Raw genomic sequence first — 18302 nt, forward strand, 5'->3', positions numbered from 1 at the left:
ACTTTTATATATTATTAGTAGTTAACCCATGTGATACACAAAACATATGGAAAAAATTGCCAAATGCCCTTTTTGAGCAAAAATAGCAGCTCTTTGCCCCATTTCCCAAACTAATTAGGGAAATGCCCCTCTTTTGAAACTTGATTTGTGATAAATTGAGTTAGGCCCTATAGCGGCGTTTTTAAGGAGCCTATAGTGACGTTTTAGGACCTATAGTGGCATTTTGTAACTCAACCTCTATGAAATCAAGTTATAGGTAAAAAAAATATAAAAAAAATTGTCTATAACTCGATTTCATGGAGGTCGAGTTATAAAACGCCATTATAGGTTCTTAAAACCTCACTATAGGTCCTTAAAAACACCGCTATAGGACTCCAGATTTTTTTTTTTTTTAACACGATTTATCTCAAATCGAGTTACAAAAGAGGAGCATTTCCCTAATTAGTTTGGAAAATGAGACAAAACGCTGCTTAGTTTGGGAGAAAAGGACATTTGCCCATTTTCTCCCAAAACATATTTGAAAACAATATTAAAGTTTAATTATAATACTTATATGTGTTTAGAGTTTAATTCAATTTATATTATCAAACCTTCTGAAAAATATTAAGGGTCTTTTAGGGTTCTTAAGATAACTCAATCACGAAATTACAAAATTCCAATCCATTAATTTTAAGAATGAGTGGATTAGATTTTATCATGTTATCAACATTTAAAAAAGTATTGACTATCTCCATTTTAATTTCAATTAAATTATTGATGATGTGGTAAAATTGTATGTAATTATTTCAAAATCAATGAATAAAAAGTTAAGAACTCCATAATCTAGTTCACCTTAACATTGTAGAAGATCATAATTCTTGCAAAAATATTTTAATGAAAGGATGTAAATTCAGCATCAAAGAATGTAACCATTGGTTTAACATTTGAAATCACAATTCAATTTAGATGTTTGTCTTTAGCAAATCAAAATTAGCAACTATAAATCAAAATAAATACCTAACTCCCACTAGTTAAATGGAAAGGGAGGTTGGCTTTATAAGTGAAAGGCTATCTTGGAGTTTGGGGTGGACTTGAACTTACATCTCTAAAGCTTTCATCTACTCCTCTATTTCTCCTTATTTACTTAGCAAAATTTTTATAAAAAAAGAAAAAAAGAAAGGGTTTGATAGGCCAAAAACGAATTGACCCCTTGTGATAAATTAATTAATTAATTAACCAAGTTTATTAATTAATCAAATTAACATGCAAAGCGTGTGGTAGTACAAACAAATCACCAAACAACTAAATATGCAGCGGAAAATAAATGACACGGTGATTTGTTTACGAATGGAGAAAACCTACACGGCAAAAACCCCACAGGATGATTTTCAGGTCACCACTCCCGAAACTCTACTATTATCACAACAAGCGGTTACAAGTAAAGGAATCCCAAGTACCTTACCAGCCTACAGTGGAACCCTTACCCCAATCCCCAATTGGACTCGTTTTGTAGTAACAGTTCCCCTTTTGATGCACGGCTCCCAAGTACGTGACTAACCAATTGCGCGGATCCTAGTACGCAATTTCAATCACCAACTAGAGAAGGTTGTTGGCTGCAAAATTCTTTAGTTCATCCATACAATGAAGATCAAGAAGATGCTTGGTCACAAAACTCTACGGTGCACATACACAGCAACTTTTTCAAGAGAAAGAGATGAACTAGGGCAAAAACTTCGTCTTCGGTCACAATTTGCTTGAACAGAATTTGCTCAATGCTTGTGCAACTTGTGAACAGTTTGATGGCCTTTAAAACAATCATTTTATATGTCTAGGGTTAGGAGAAAAGAAGGCCCAAAAACACATTCACAGATCCCAAAAAAATCATATCAGAATTCTGAAATTCTTAAATCTCGACAGATAGGAGATGTCAAGTAGGTGTCGAGCACATGGGCTGAACAGCTTCCTTAAACCTCGACACATGCTAGCTGTCGAGTTTTAGTAATTCTGCACTTTCAGCTTGTTTTCTTGGACAAACTTGAAGGGTTCAACACTTGATCTTGAAACATGGTTTCTTGAAGTATTTAAACACATCCTAAATCTACCCAAATACAAGTAAAGTACGTTTTGTCAAAGGATAAGCTAATTACATAAAATCATGACATATGTTCTTAATCATGTGAAACACATATGTCCTAACAGAGTTTTATGAGAGAGAGAGAGAGAGAGAGAGAGAGAGAGAGAGAGAGATATTAAATGATGAGAGGGCATTGAAATGATTTAAGCATAAATGAGCCCTGGTGAACCCTAAATGAGCCCCTGGAAATAAGGTTTAAAGTTGAAAGATTCTAAAAGGCCCATGAGCATAACATGCCTAGGTATGTAAGCATCACATGCTTGCCTAAAAATGACATCCTATAAATACCCATTCACTCCCAGTCGATCCTAACAAGCTTGTAGGCCTCAAAGGTCATCTTTCTTACATATTTAAGACTAATCAGAATGAAATTTTTGGCCATTCTGACCGGAATGGAACAAACTTAATAATATTATTATGATCAATCAATCAGTGCTTCTTATAATATAACACTCCAATGACCAAAGGGTCTTTATGGCCTCATATAACATGGATAGAGAAGTACCTCTTTGGGATATTGGTCTATTTGCATTGCAAGCTAAGAAGCTTTTGTGAAAGTCCTACAAGTGAGATTTGGGGCAACTGCATTTAATGACCCTATGGAGGCTTTAATTAGTCTCAAGCTAAGTACCAAAGTGGCTGCTTACAAGGTCCAACTTATAGCCATTTCAAATAGGATCAAAGGTCTATTTGAGAAGCATAAACTTAAATTCTTCCTTAAGGTTCTCAAAGATAATCAAGGGCGGTTCCACTTGGAGCCCAAGGGGTTCAAATGAACCCCCTGAATTAAACCAAAAAATTATTATTATAATAATTTTTATTTTATTTTTCCTGTTTTGACGCATAAAATAAAAATTTGACCACCCTAACCTCAACCCTAACCAAAATAAACTTAAATGTAATCATCTTAAGAATATCTTGACATTTTTAAACACAAAGAAAAATCTCAATAACAAATCAATTTGATCTAAAATCTAGAAAAAAAAAAAAAAATTAATTAGCCTAACAACAAAATTAGAATTTACTATATCTTAAACCTTAGAAAAAGCTCATTTAGATCTTAAGAAATATTAAATAAATCAATCAAATGGGAAATTAGTGGATGAATGATTGTTTGACTATGTACAATGAAACAAATGTAGCTAGTAGGATTGATAATGAAGATATCATGCATAAATTTCAAAATATGAAAACATTATAGATAGCAATTGTAAAACTTTATTTATTAAAGATTTTTTTGTGATGTCGATATATTTAATTTATCTTTTTTTTTTAATTTTATAATTTTGTATAATTTATGTTTCTTATCAAACCCCCTAGAAAATAATCTTAAGCTGCCACTGAAGATAATATAAACTTATGAGGATTTGGAATCCATGGTCCCTCATTGTTGTCTTTGGAATCCTCGCAAAAATTCAAGAAGAATAGATTTGTGAGTAGCAAGAATAACCACAAAGGTATGGAAGACCAAGGCAAGCCCTCAATAGTTGTGTGTTTGTTCCAACCCAAAAAAAAAAAAAAAAAGGTTAAAATGCAAATTACATCCTCTAACTTTAGTTGAAATTCATTTTAGTTTTTTAATTTTACTTTTATTCGATTGAATCCTTTAAACTTCAAATTTATTCAATTCTAGCATTCTATATAATTTTTTAAAAAAATTCCCCTTAAATCACATGGAAAAAATCTATAAAATATTTTTATAGATTTTTTATGTAAGAATTTTTTCAAATAAAAAAACTTTTTTCCTTATTTAATTGCATACTTAATGACAATTTTTTTTTTATTACGAAATAGGACAAAATGCATTAACTAAATAATTTTGAAACTTAGAGCACTCAATTAAACGAAATTAAAATTAGAGAACTGAAATGAATTTTTATTAAACTTGGAAGGTACACATTATATTTTAGCAAAAAAAAAGAAAAAAAAAACTTTGTGAAACATTGTATTTTCTCTTATTTAAACCGGTAGTTTAATGTTCAACAAACCTTTTATATAACATTTTTAAAAATTAGAGATTTTTATTTATGATATTTTATTTTATGTTATATATATATATAAAATCACCCTTATGAACAGAATTTAAAAGACGTTTCTGTATGTCGTGCACATTTTTTTCTTTATGTCGTGTACATTTTTCTTTAAGTCGTGTACGTTTTCTAGCTTCTAGTTATTTACCGTTGGTACCCCTGCTCGAGCAAAAATAAAAAATTTAAACGACGAATCATTAATTGGTAAAAATACAAAGTATATTAATGGATATAAAAGAACATACTTTTAAAAAAAAAGTTATTTTTAATTTTTTTCAATAATAAAAAAAATTATTTTGAACGTTTTGGTAAATTCAATTCAGCACAGACAGACAGCCCATGTTCTCAAATTTAAAATGGAATTATAAATATATTCTCTCACTCTCTCTTTTTTGACATGTGTGTCAGACCATGAGGAAGCTTAGATCTTGTTCATTTTCGACATGTCTCATTGTTTACGTTCTTTTTACATTCACATTTCTGACAACAAATATAGAAGCTTTTGGCTCTCTCTTACAGCTCCCACTATCTGGGTCGACCAGAACCCGACCCAGATCCAAACGGGTCCTTTTTGCTGGTGACTTTGGTGCTCAAGGAGATGGTGTTAATGATGATACTGAGGTATATTATTGCTGACCCAACTTTTGTTACCTAATGATTATGTCTTTTTTTTTACTTTCTTTTTTTGAAATGCATGATTTTGTATTTTCAGTTAGTGATTTTATAGTACCCACTTCTTGAAACCATGGTTACTTTGAGCTTAATTGAGTGTTTTTGGATATTATAGATTGTGGACATAATTTTTTGTTTTAGTTATAGTTAAATGCTTTGACGAACTTCATGATAATTTTTTTGTTAAAGAGAAATATAAACTCCCTCTAAATTCAGGGACGGAACTAGAATTCGAAGTCAAATGGGAGCAAATATAATTTTCTTGAAAGAGGCAAATATAATTTTTTATGGACTTATTTTCTAAAATCTTAAATATATACCTATTATTTAATATTTTAAATAAATTTGGAGGGGGGGGCCAACCTCCCTCTGCTTGTACATGGTTCTGTCCCTGTCTAAATTGGTCATTAATATTCAAATAGAAAGAGATATTGGCTTTATAAGTGACAAGCTATCTTGGAGTTTTGGGATGGACTTGAACTTACATCTCTAAAGCTTTCATCTATTCCTCTATTTCTCCTTATTTACTTTGCAAAAAAAAAAAATTTTAAAAAGAAAAAAAGAAAAGAAAAGGTTTTATGAGAGAGAGAGAGAGATATATTGAAATGATGTAAGCATGCATAAATGAGCCCCTAGAAATAAGGTGAACCCTAAATGAGCTCCGAGAAATAAGGTGTAAAGTTGAAAGATTCTAAAAGGCACATGAGCATAACATGCCTAGGTATGCAAGCATCACGCGCTTGCCTAAAAATGACGTCGAATAAATGCCCACTCACTCCCAGTCGATCCTAACAAGCTTCTAGGCCTCAAAAGTCATCTTTCATATATATTTTAGTCTAATCAGAATGGAATATTTTGGCCATTCTGAGCGGAACGGAACAAACTTAATAATAATATTATGAAATCAATCAATACTTCTTATAATACAACACTTCGATGACCAAATGGTCTTTAGAGCATATACAGCAGTGGAGTTAAAAATTTAGCTATTTGACACCATAAAAAGTTACTTATCTATTTTATCTACATATATGTTGTAGCAGTGGATCTATTTTAGCTTTTAACACAATAAAATAATATAAATATCACAATAAAATAATATATCTACTACAATAAAATAATATATCCACTACAATAAACAATAATCACAACCACCCGCAACCGCTACTGCCACCGCCGCTACCACCACATGATAGCAAATAATCGTCTAGTGTTAACAAGTGATTTTTTTAACCCCAAATTATACTTATACATTTTTTTTACTATCTCAATCATCATGATAGCAAATAATCATCTAGTGTAATAATAATATTTTATTTTAACCCCAAATTATATATATACAAATTTATCTTTTGGTAAAAAAAAAAAAAAAATTCAATCGTCATGATAGTCTATTATCGTCCAGTATAACATCATTACTTTTAAAAAAAAACCAAATTATATATATACAAATTATTGGTTGATTTTTCTTCTCTCTCTCATTATTTCATTTTAGTCTCTCTCTCTTCCCTCTCTCTTTTGTTCTGCCCTCTCCCCTTCAATCCCAAAACCCATGGTGGAACACCATCACCAAGCCACCATGGCCAGACCACTGTCACAGGCCATTGCAACCCACCACCATCACAGGCCAAACCTCCGTCTTCTCTTCGTGGGTGGATCTGTTGTTGGTCTCTCAAGTCCAGCTCTCTTCTCTAGCTTGTGGGTCTCTTAAGTTCGCTTAGTCTGGTTATGGTTCATGGGTTGTGACTCTCTTAGTGATGGATTTTGGCCGTGGGTTTTGGTGATGTTTTGGTCGTGGGTTTTGTTGATTTTTTTTTTTTTTTTTTCCAGTAGTGGTGGGTTTGATGAGTGTGGGTGTGGTTGGGTTTGTGACTAATGTGGTGGTGGTGGTGGTGGTGGAGGTGGTGATTGATATTGGTGGTGGTGGGTTTGATGAGTGTGGGTATGGTTGGATTTGTGACTGATGTGGTGGTGGTGGTGGTGGGGGTTGCCATGGTCGGAGTTGGGTCTGTGGCGATGTGGGTCAGGGGACGGCGATGTGAGAGGTCTGAAAGTTAAGAGAGAGAGTTGAGAGATTGTAAGAGTTCTGAGAAGGAAAAAAAAAAAAAGAAAGGAAAAAATAATATTTTAATCTAGCTGGAGGAATAAATTTTTTTATTTTTTTTATTTCTCAGCTACAGTGCACATCTATCACTGTAGCAATGAAGCTAAAAAAAAAATAGCTTTAGCTCCACTGCTGTATAATTATTTTTGTGTTTTGGTGGAGCTAAAATAGCTATATAACTTTTTAGCTCCACAGCTACAAGTGCTCATGGCCTCATATAACATGGATGGAGAAGCACTTCTTTGGGATATTGGTCTATTTACATTGCAAGCTAAGAAGCTTTTGTGAAAGCCCTACAAGTAAGATTTGGGGCAACTGCATTTAATGACCCTATGGAAGCTTTAATTAGTCTCAAGATAAGTACCAAAGTGGCTGCTTACAAGAGCCAACTTATAGCCATTTCAAATAGGATCAAAGATAATATAAACTTATGAGGATTGAGAATCCTTGGTCCCTCACTGTTGTCTTTGGCCTTACAAAAATTCAAGAAGAATAGATTTGTGATACTAAAATGCAAATTATATCCTCTAACTTTAGTTGAAATTCATTTTAGTATTTTAACTTTGCTTTTGTTCGATTGAATCCTTTAAGTTTCAAATTTATTCAATTCGAGCATTCTATCTAATTTTGTTTAAAAATTTCCCTTAAATCACATGGAAAAAATCTATAAAAATATTTTATAAATTTTTTATGTAAGAATTTTTTCAAAAAAAAACTTTTTTCATTATTTAATTGTATACTTAATGACAATTTTTTTTTAACGAAATTGGATAAAATGCATTAATTGAATAACTTTAAAACTTAGAGCACTCAATTAAACGAAAATAAAATTAAAGAACTGAAATGAATTTTTATCAAATTTAGAAAGTGCACATTATATTTTAGCAAAAGAAAAAAATTATGGAACATTGTATTTTCTCTTATTTAAACCGGTAGTTTAATCTTCAACAAACCTTTTATATAACATTTTTGAAAATTAGAGATTTTTCTTTATGATATTTTATTTTATGTTTATATATATATATATATATAAAATCACCCTTATGAACAGAATTTAAACGACGTTTCAATATGTCGTGCACTTTTTTTTGCTTTTTGTCGTGTACGTTTTGCTTTATGTCGTGTACGTTTTCTAGCTTCTAGTTATTTACCGTCAGTACCCCTGCTCGAGCCAAAATAAAAATTTTAAACGACGTACCATTAATTGGTAAAAACGCAAAGTATAATAAAGGACAAAAGAACATATTTAGTACTTTTTTTTAATTTCTTTTTAATTTTTTTCAATAATAAAAAATTTTATTTTGAACGTTTTGCTAAATTCCATTCAGCACACAGACAGACAGCCCATGTTCTCAAATTTAAAACAGAAATCCCAATTATATATATATATATATATACACACACTCTCTCACTCTGTCTTTTTTGACATGTGTGTCAGAACATGAGGAAGCTTAGATCTTGTTCATTTTCGACATGTCTCATTGTTTACGTTCTTTTTACATTCACATTTCTGATATCAAATATAGAAGCTTTTGACTCTCTCTTACAGCTCCCACTATCTGGGTCGACCAGAAGGTCCAGAACCCGACCCAGATCCAAACGGGTCCTTTTTATTGGTGACTTTGGTGCTCAAGGAGATGGTGTTAATGATGATACTGAGGTAGATTATTGCTGACCCAACTTTTGTTACCTAATGATTATGTCTTTTTTTAACTTTCCTTTTTTTGAAATGCATGATTTTGTATTTTCAGTGAGTGATTTGAATAGTACCCACTTCTTGAAACCATGGTTTCTTTGAGCTTAATTGAGTGTTTTTGGATATTGTAGATTGTGGACATAATTTTTTGTTTTTAGTTATAGTTAAATGCTTTGAAGAACTTCATGATAATTTTTTTTGTTAAAGAGGAATATAAACTCCCTCTAAATTGATCATTAATATTTTACTATTATATGAGAATTTTTTCACTTTATTACTAAATGGAAGTTTGGAATCTCAATTGATTTGGTTCAGATTGTTAAATAAGATTCCCCTTTTTTTTGGGAGGGATTAGGTGGGGTGGGGTGCAGTTCCTGTATCTCTTGGTAATCAAATTAAGTATTAGTTTATTATGGAGAGATGATTGAATTTACTTTTTAATGTTTAAGGCATTCTGTACTTGTATCCTCTTGATAATATGACAATAACATAACACCAAAAACCCAATTTCCAATTAGTTTTTTAAAAAGAAAACTATTTCTGTTGTCTATAGCAAGTGAGAAATATCTGGAGTAGGATTCATGAATACTAAGCAGGGACCATCCTTATTTATTCCATTCACAGTGCTCAAAGTCTATTCTTGAGTATAGTATTTCAATGCTTTCAGGCTTTCAAAGATGCCTGGGAAGTAGCTTGTTCTTTCTCTGGACGAATAAGAATTGTGCTTCCGACTGGATATATTTTTCTGATTTATCCTATTGATATTGTTGGGCCTTGCCGATCAAAGGTCACTATTCAGGTATGTTCCAAGAGTCAAATTTTTCAAATTTCTTTCTTTCTATAACCAAATTAGACAAACATAATGTATCTTTCTCTAAATTTTCAAGATTATTATCTTTTCAAAAGTTGTTAGTTAAAAACGTTTTATTTTATTAACTTTATTGATTTTGTATTATTAACAGATATCTGGTACAATAGTTGCACCCGAAGATCCTGATGCCTGGCATGGTTTGAATCCTCGTAAATGGCTCTACTTCCAAGGGGTGAATCACCTTACCATAGAAGGGGGAGGCTTAATCAACGGGATGGGACAGGAATGGTGGGCTCGGTCTTGCAAAACTAACTCAACTAATGTATTGCCATCTTGCTCCTTAAATTTATTTCTTTTAAAGATTGATTTACTTGGATCTAACCTTGACTTCAAATGGTCTTATGGCAGCCGTGTGAACATGCTCCAACGGTTAGTGCTGGCTTTCTTTTTTGGAGAAGTCCAGTTAGTTCCATTAATTTGATTGTTTCAGTTTTTCATTGAGAGATTTATTTTCCTAATATGGTACAACAATAACGCTGCAGGCCATTACTTTCCATAGGTGCAAGTATTTGAATGTCAAGAACCTTATGGTGCTTGATAGTCAACAAATGCACATTTCATTCACCAAATGTCTTCGGGTTGTTGCATCCCATCTCGAAGTGATAGCACCTGCTCGTAGCCCTAATACTGATGGAATTCACATCAGTGCATCAAAAGGTGTTGAGGTCAAGGATAGCATAATCAGAACAGGTGGTTATCCACAAAGAGTTGCAACAAGAAGCTTTATTCTTAATTTCTAATCATAAAAAATATCATTCTGAGCAAACTAATGCTTAGCCTTGTTTCTATCATGCATATGAAACTTCTCATATATATTTCCTTATTTTTTCTTTTGGTTCTTAAATTTTATGTGAAGGTTTATAATTGGGTTCCACTTTCATGATGGCGTTTGCAACATAAAGAAATAATTTGTTTAAGCAACATATTATAAAAAATCTAGCTTGGTGACGGGGGAGTTTGAAACTCAGTTTTACAGAATTTTCATTTAGATAAGACCCACTTGTTGCAACTTGAAGAGGTTGGAAAAGGAGTTGTGAAATACCATATCTATGCTATTTTTGGCAACCAGAAATGCATGTTTTTATTTCTAAAATCTTTGTTCATTTCTTGTTCGTCCAAGTTATGTATTACTGATTATCTTATATTGAGATCTTAAACTTACTCTAGGAGATGACTGCATCTCTATTGTCAGCAACTCTTCACGGATCCGGATCAAAGACATTATCTGTGGCCCAGGTCATGGCATAAGGTAGGTGGAATAAGTTAAAACTATGGATTTCATGAACACATTAACTAATTCTGATCCATATCCTTTAGTATCGGAAGCTTGGGAAAATCAAACTCTTGGTCACAGGTGCAAGATGTTCTGGTGGATGGAGCTTTGCTGTCCAACACTGATAATGGGGTGAGGATCAAAACATGGCAGGTAATCTTCTTTACCAAGCTTGCATCTCTCTCTCTCTCTCTCTCTCACACACACACACACACACACAAGCACACACCCCACAAGGAAATGCAGAATTTTTGGATGATTGAATCCTTGTTTTTTGATATTTTCATCAGGGAGGTAGTGGTTTTGCCACTGATCTTACTTTCCAGAATGTGTTGATGGAAAATGTATCAAATCCGATAATAATAGATCAATATTATTGCGACTCACGGCTTCCATGTGCAAATCAGGTATGGAATTCTTAAAGTTTTTTAGTGTTATTATTACTAAGATCCTTGCAGGAGATGCAATTTTCTTTGCCACTGATTATAGAACTTGTTCTGGAAAACTTCTCCTATCCTTCTAACTATGGACCAGATTAACATGTTAAAATTAATAGACAACCTTCTTATGGGAGAGATAAAGGTACATTTTATGTCTATCACATGTATATTGAAGTGTATCTTGACAAGTCCATTTTCTAGGAATAGGCTATCCCATTCACCTTATATCATGCATATCATCAAAGATCTTCCCAATGAGCTATGGATCAACTGGCACTTCATTCTTCCATAATAAATGGTTGAAGGGTGATGTTGTGGGTTTAAGACCTACTCTGTGTTTGTGTGTGTGTAACTTACCAAAAATAAAAAAGCATCAAAGATTTTACAAATAGTTTGCTTCGTTGATAGGTGCATGTCTCCATTCGCATGTTGATAACACCCTATTCAGCAAAAGACTGTCCTTAATTTTCAAACTGGATAGACAGTTAGTCTTTATATATTGGCAAGGCTGTGCAGCTGTGACCTTTCATGTTTGAACTGCTGACTCTTTGTTCTTTTCATCAACCACAGTTTCTGAATAGAGCTGTTGATTAAAAATATAGTATCATTGTTAACATCTAGTATTATGCAGACTTCAGCTGTTAAAGTGGAGAATATAGCCTTTATGCACATTAAAGGAACTTCAGCGACAAAGGAAGCAATAAAATTTGCTTGTAGTGATGACTACCCATGTGAAGGGTTATACTTGGAAGATATTGATCTTGTATCAAGTTCTGGGGGAATGACAAAATCGTTTTGTTGGGAAGCATATGGCTCAAGTTCAGGATTAGTTAACCCACCTGCTTGCTTTCCGTGTTGAGAAAGCTTCATTAAACAGAAAGTCATACTGGATTCAACAAGAAATAAACAGGCCTAATGAGAAGTGGCTAAAATGCTTTTTCTCCCCCGTATATTTTTGGGGTCAAGTCTGATGACTTTTGTACATAATTCTTTGATGATGAATACTCTGCCAATTCATTCATCCCATTATATGTAATAGGCCTGTTACCATTTTCTGTAAATCATTTGTCTGCCCTAAAGGACTATTACAAATAGACTCAAATAAAATAAAATAAAAAGCATAATTTAGTGACATTTTATCAATTATGTGTGTTTCCTATTTTTAGTAGGTATTCTGCAATATGGTACAATGAGGAGCGATCGTCAATCTGTAGTGTTTGTGAGGCTGAGTGTGCTTGCACAAAGGCCTTCGTTAATTTAGAGATGTGATCTGAGTGTACAATGGAATTTTTGTGTTGCTGTTGCCACTTCTACCAAAGATGATAGTAATGAAGATTGAGGTATAGAAATAATGTGATAATTCAGCACAACTTGTTTGTAAATTTGTTCAATAAAATGTTTAAGTGATAGCTGCTTCACGACATTGGTATCGGAATTGCACTGAAATAGAGAACTGGTCTAGTTTTGGAAAACATTAGCAAAGAAATGTTTTGGAGTTTCACAATCCTCTTAGCTTTGCTTTGTAATTTTTCTTGCTCCATTGTGTTAATTGTAGTGAACATAAAGTGTTTCTCTTAATAAAGCAATTTTTCTTTTAAAAAATATAGCAACAACGAAATTCCATGGAAATTTCAAAGGACATTCTACACTTGTTATGCAATAGCCCTTAGAGAAAGGGCTAAGCAATGGGTATAGTGAGTTGGAGAAATGCAGGTTCGGGCTCTAGAGAGGTTTGGTGTTACTCATATTTTACAGGAGATGCTACATGCTTAGGAACAATACATAAACCAAAATCTTTTCGATTGCTCATTCAGGAACCATGATTTTTGGCATTCTTTGGAAAAGGCACTCAATTGGCTGTTTATATGGAATGCCTAAATCAGCATATTTAATTCAACTAACAAAATACAAATAAAAGAAAAAGTTGTTATAAAAATCTGTCCTTTCCCAAAATGCCAAAAGAACGAAGCTTCATTAGATATGTTATATAGTAACATATAGGTAAGACTATGCTCCCAATAATTCAAGAGTAAATTTCTCTTCTGGATCTTTTGTCTTTGATATAAGTTACATTGTTTTAAAAAATTGCGTAACATGAGCGTTACTAATCTTGAAATCTTAGCTAATTGCCTAGAAGATGACACCTCAAATTAAAAGATACGGCCATTTTCAGTCTTGAAAAAAACCTTGATTTTTGGCACAGTCAATTGCATCCAGATGCGGTAATGGAATCACTTCGACCAAGTCTAACAAGACTGCATACCAAAGCCTCTGGAGCGTCCAGCTCTGGAACCATCAACTAGCATCTAACGAACACCAAGCTTGGGGCATCCCTCAGCAAGTGGTAAGTCCAAGTTTTCTACTGTTCTGAATGTTTTGGTAATCATCTTATCAACGTAAAGAGTTCCCTCCAAATGATCACACTCATGTTGTAAAATACGGGCCTGCCAGCCAGAAGCATCTATTTTGATGGGTTGGCCATATTGATCCAAACCTGCAACCTCAACATCAAGGTACCGCTCCACCACTGCTCTAAATCCATCAACACTACAGAATAGTACAATCAAAGGAGATTAATTAACCACATGTAATGAGTTCTCAGCAATTTCATGATCAGAGGACAAATGGAAGTATGAAAGATTCAGACATATACCTTTAAATGCCATGCAATTCCCACACAACAAAATTATAATGTTGTGTAACAAAATATTGAATACCAAGAAGTAATCTCATTTTGGTTCTTACCAGGTAAAAAACTAACGCATGTTTCACATGTATTAAGAACATATATAGCAGGAAGCTGCAACATTATTCTACATGATTGCTGGGACTACAACATTAATAATAAACTTTTTTTTGATAAGAACAACATTAATAATAAACTTCTAATTCAGCATTGTTTCACTACCAGATGGATGCCTTAAGGAAATGAATTCAGAGCACAGTAAACTAGAAGGCAACTAATGGGGCTCCTATCAAGGTAGACGCTGGATGATAGCTTTATTAAAGATAAAATAATACAGACTAGTTGAGTTGTGGTCATAGTAAATCAGGAAGGAGCAACTTAACCAAAAAAAAGTAAATCAGGAAGGACCAATATCACTGTAATTTCTGACTGCCCCATAATTTAATCCATCAAAGCTTAGTGTAAAATGTAAAGAATCCTTCTCTGCAAAAAGTGGGAGCTTTGTGCATTTGATACGACAATCTAAGTGTATTATGTTCAGAACTAAAACAAAGATTTCACTTGTTTTACATGACAGGTGTTGGCTTCCTCCACAGTTCCCCTTGAATCTTGTAACTGTTATTCAACTTTTACACAAATTTCAACTGGTAAGCTTGACTCACGCATGGGAACTTAAGGCTAAATTTATATCTGATAACAACTTGACTAACCCACCCAAGCCTGATAGTATTTTTTACACCAATCAAATGTATCATATGTACAGTGGTGCACAAAATGCAATAGAGCCTTCAGAAGTATCATAACAGTTATTGTTCAAAGGATAGGCCTTTCATAAAATGAAGCCATGGTCATTAATTAATGGAATAAGTCATAGGTTAAATGATGCTGCCATTGCCCATTGAGGACTCCCTTTTATTTCATTTACTCTCACTCTATGTGATATGTTATGTTTTGTATCCCCTTAACAGGGCTTGTTCGGCAAGATAAAATACTAGAATACAAAATATACAAATGCCAACTATTTAATTAATCACAACGTAACAGGAAAAGATGGTCACTGAAATAAAGCTTGAAATGGGAACAAAGGATGGGAAATAAAAGATTTGTCTCATCTCATGCATCACACAATGGATCCCAAAGGAACAGAAAACTATACCGTAAGTTTAAAAGAAAAAAAAAACACATTACACATTATCTGTCTGTATTTTACCTCAGGCACCCTTCAAAAAATAGTGCAGTCCGGTTGCTCTTCTTCTTAAGCTTTGGGTTGAAAATGACCTGCCTCAAAAGAACTAATAAATTGTAATTGTCAAGTGAAAGTTCTTGGATGCTACAAATATCAATATCATTTGAATGTTGTCCTTGACCATCCAAGTTGACATACCAGAAGATCAAAAGGTCCTCTATCTTGTGCTTTGGTCTCTTCCTTGGGTGCATAACTGATATATTCTTTTGTATCTTCTAAAACTATTATCTGCAGAGATAATATTGACAACATAGTCAATAAGACAATTCTAACACCTCCCCCCCCTACTTAAAAAGTAGGTTTTGCCAAGACGTAAGGTTTTATTAAAAGATTTGAATTCGCTCACAATCTTTAGTGTAGCAATTGGCAACAAAATATGGTGACAGAATGGTCCCTCAATTTCCCTTCATTCACACATAAAGTTAGTGGCAACAAAACAGTAATCTTTAAAGCAATAAGAAAATACCTCTCCTTGAGATCAAGAAGCAAGTAAAATGAAATAAGCCGTAAGCCTTTAACTGCAAGACTCATATCACATCTCTCTTAACTGTTTTTTTTTTTTTTTTTTGTCAATTTATGTCTTACATTGTTATATGATACTTCAAGATATCTTGCTCAATCCTAAAGAATTCTCTTCTATGTGGTAAATTCCAGTTTAGAGCAAGAAGTTTAAAAAGAAAAAACGATCAAGTCCTCTTACAAAATACAAAAACCCAGTCCAAAAAAAAAAGAAAAAGAAAAAAGAAATTGACAACCTTATCCACCAATGTAGCTTCAATTTAGACATCACACACTCGCATTACTCAAAATAAACAACAAATGCAACTCCAATTCAGCCAAAGACACAGAACACAAAGCAGTAACACCATACTCCCATACAGTTAATGACTTACTGATAACATGTTTTGCAACTAAAATGGTCCACACAACTGAACCTGATGACAAAAACTTATGAAACCCATAATTCTCCTACACTTCACATTTTCCTCACACTTTCCCACTAACCAAACAGAAATTAAAACAAAAAATGAAACTGACCCATTAAAGAAAAAAAAAAAAAAAAAAAAAAAAAAAAAAAAAAAAAAAAAAAAAAAAAAAAAAAAGAAAAGATAGAAACTGACCTTTAGAGGAATTCCAATCTGAGGAGCAGCTAGACCGACCCCAGGAGCCTGTCTCATAACCCGAACCATATCATCAACTATCTTCTGGATCCGCTCCGACCCGATTTCCTCAACACCAACTTCTCGGGCCGGTTCGTGGAGAACCGGATCGCCCGCCTTCACGATATCGGGCAAGCTCGTCTTCTTCTTGTCTCCGAGACCCAGAAACCACCCTGCTCTGGGAATGGAGCTGGGAGCTGAGCTGTAAGGTTTCCGGGCCACGAAACCGGTACTGAATAGCGGTTTCGGGTTGGAAGATCCGAGTACCGAAATGGGTATTCGGGTTTTGCGAAATACCGGGGCGGGTGAGCCAGGTTTTAGGCATTTATCGGCGAGAGATATCGGGCGGAAACGGAGTGAGTATCGGTGGAGTGTTTCCATGGCCATTTCTTTGGGCTTGGTCTTCACCTTTATTCTGGCCCCGGGCCTGGTATAGGCTGTAAGGCACTTTATTTATGATATTTCAAAAGTTGTAGAGTATTCACATTTGTTTGTGTGCAAACATTTTTATTTCTCATCAAAATAAAAATAAAAAACATCTTTATCTATTTTAGTATAGTGAATTTCTTTTTTCTGTTTTACATTATCATTTTTCAAAATATCAAACATTAGATTATTTATTTTATGTTATATTTTATTAAATATTCATTTTTTAGATTTTTTTTTCATATATAATAACTATTATTCACTCTCTTTTTTCATCATCGAAATATGTAAAAAAAAAAAACCAAATAAATAAATACAAAATGAATAATGATAATATAAATTTACACCGTTATTGTAGAAAATTTGTAATTTTATATAATTATACACTTATTAATGTTTGTCATTTTTAGTAAAAAAAAAAAAAAAAAGTGTAAATTGTACTCATTTTTCTATTATACACCAACCATGTGAGTGCTCTTAGTATTTCAAGAACTAATTAAAAGCTAAAAGCTTAGTTGATCTCTTCAATCATACTATACTTGAGCTTTGCTGAGGTAGTAAACGTCTAAGGTAGAGTATGGATGAATCAAAAGATTGGAATCTTTTTAAGGAATTTTTTCCCCTAAAAAAGAGTAAATTCTTGGTCATGTGTGGCAGCCTTTGGCAAAGCAAAATTGTTCTTTTTTCTTTAACAATTGTATTCCACGAGTATATGGCACTGAAATCGAGATCAAGGTTGCAAAGTCAATTTCACCTTAAGATCCCTTCTAATAAAAGTCTTAATCAAAGGTCAATGCTGCTCAACTTGATCAAGGCCCATTTAAGTGCAGTTCTGACTTTTGATTTCTCCCGAACAATTTGCTACTTTGCTCCATTGACAAAATTTTCCTTCAAAATTAACTGGGATTCCTTTATCTCCATTATGTGACAATTTATAAAATTATCTGTGTTCATTAAATTATATGAGTTATTAGATCATTTAAATAAGTCATACTACTAAAAATAAAATTATCTACTTTGCTACTTTTCTTTTTATTTAGTAGTTGCTAAAATAAATATTTTTCAAGAAACAGGCCCAAAATGAGAGTTGCAGTATTTCCCTTCCCAGAAAGTACTCGTCAAGTTGGACTGCAGTCTCCAATAATTTTCATAGAAAAACATTACACCAAAACAGATTAAATATGATTTTACTTTCCTGATTTTATAGTTTTATTTTTCTCAACTGTTGTTTCCCATACCTAGATCAGGATAATATTGCTACCTTCAAGTTCAAGATATGAAATATGAAATGTAAAATATGCAAGCCAACATATGAATCACGGCCGACAAGAAATTATAGCTGAAAAGTTTGCCTTTTGAATTTTGATAATGAGGTTTGCTTGTCCTGTAATGCAATATTTATCTATTATTCACCCCACTTGATTTTTATGCTTTAATTTAGTTAGGCACATTTTTTTTTTTTTTTCCTTTTATAAAGGTTAGAAAAGTCAGGCACGTGTTTAAAACAAGAAATAAACTTACATAAATATCAAATCACTAGGCTGCTCAAGTTTGCTTCCAGAATGGTATGATTGCGCTCAAATTC

The 18302-nt window shown here is 33.1% G+C and overlaps 2 protein-coding genes across 3 annotated transcripts; one reads left to right on the forward strand and one right to left on the reverse strand.

Moving 5' to 3' along the window:
* Window positions 1-4551: 4551 nt before the first annotated feature.
* On the forward strand, window positions 4552-12342 carry LOC115992407 (probable polygalacturonase At1g80170). Of its 2 annotated transcripts, none has more exons than XM_031116598.1 (9): window positions 4552-4764; window positions 9283-9414; window positions 9578-9748; window positions 9835-9855; window positions 9969-10176; window positions 10654-10735; window positions 10804-10912; window positions 11050-11166; window positions 11831-12342. In XM_031116598.1, exons 1-9 carry the CDS (start codon window positions 4555-4557, stop codon window positions 12056-12058), a joined length of 1278 nt encoding a protein of 425 aa, XP_030972458.1. In that variant the 5' UTR covers window positions 4552-4554; the 3' UTR covers window positions 12059-12342. The 2 variants fall into 2 exon arrangements, with proteins under 2 accessions (XP_030972458.1, XP_030972457.1); XM_031116597.1 differs by lacking the exon at window positions 4552-4764 and adding an exon at window positions 8327-8579.
* An 810-nt stretch (window positions 12343-13152) lies between these two features.
* On the reverse strand, window positions 13153-16756 carry LOC115992519 (peptide deformylase 1A, chloroplastic). The gene is made up of 4 exons (XM_031116727.1): window positions 16253-16756; window positions 15270-15359; window positions 15096-15163; window positions 13153-13746 (listed from the first exon to the last, which is right to left on the reverse strand). The coding sequence occupies exons 1-4, from the start codon at window positions 16676-16678 to the stop codon at window positions 13506-13508; spliced, it is 825 nt and encodes a 274-aa protein (XP_030972587.1). The 5' UTR covers window positions 16679-16756; the 3' UTR covers window positions 13153-13505.
* Between the last annotated feature and the right edge of the window lie 1546 nt (window positions 16757-18302).

This window comes from Quercus lobata, chromosome 5 (assembly GCF_001633185.2).
Source record: "Quercus lobata isolate SW786 chromosome 5, ValleyOak3.0 Primary Assembly, whole genome shotgun sequence".
Classification (NCBI taxonomy): domain Eukaryota; kingdom Viridiplantae; phylum Streptophyta; class Magnoliopsida; order Fagales; family Fagaceae; genus Quercus; species Quercus lobata.

What these genes read in the sequence shown, in the direction of transcription:
- LOC115992519 (XM_031116727.1), bottom strand. Translation starts at nt 16,678, where the DNA reads ATGGCCATGGAAACACTCCACCGATACTCACTCCGTTTCCGCCCGATA. An exon ending in AGATTGGAATTCCTCTAAAG is followed by an intron (nt 15,360 to 16,252) that starts GTCAGTTTCTAT and finishes TTATCTCTGCAG; the next exon opens with ATAATAGTTTTAGAAGATAC. An exon ending in TTTTTTGAAGGGTGCCTGAG is followed by an intron (nt 13,747 to 15,095) that starts GTAAAATACAGA and finishes ACTATTCTGTAG; the next exon opens with TGTTGATGGATTTAGAGCAG.
- LOC115992407 (XM_031116597.1), top strand. Translation starts at nt 8,361, where the DNA reads ATGAGGAAGCTTAGATCTTGTTCATTTTCGACATGTCTCATTGTTTAC. An exon ending in CGTGTGAACATGCTCCAACG is followed by an intron (nt 9,856 to 9,968) that starts GTTAGTGCTGGC and finishes ATAACGCTGCAG; the next exon opens with GCCATTACTTTCCATAGGTG. An exon ending in GGCCCAGGTCATGGCATAAG is followed by an intron (nt 10,736 to 10,803) that starts GTAGGTGGAATA and finishes CATATCCTTTAG; the next exon opens with TATCGGAAGCTTGGGAAAAT.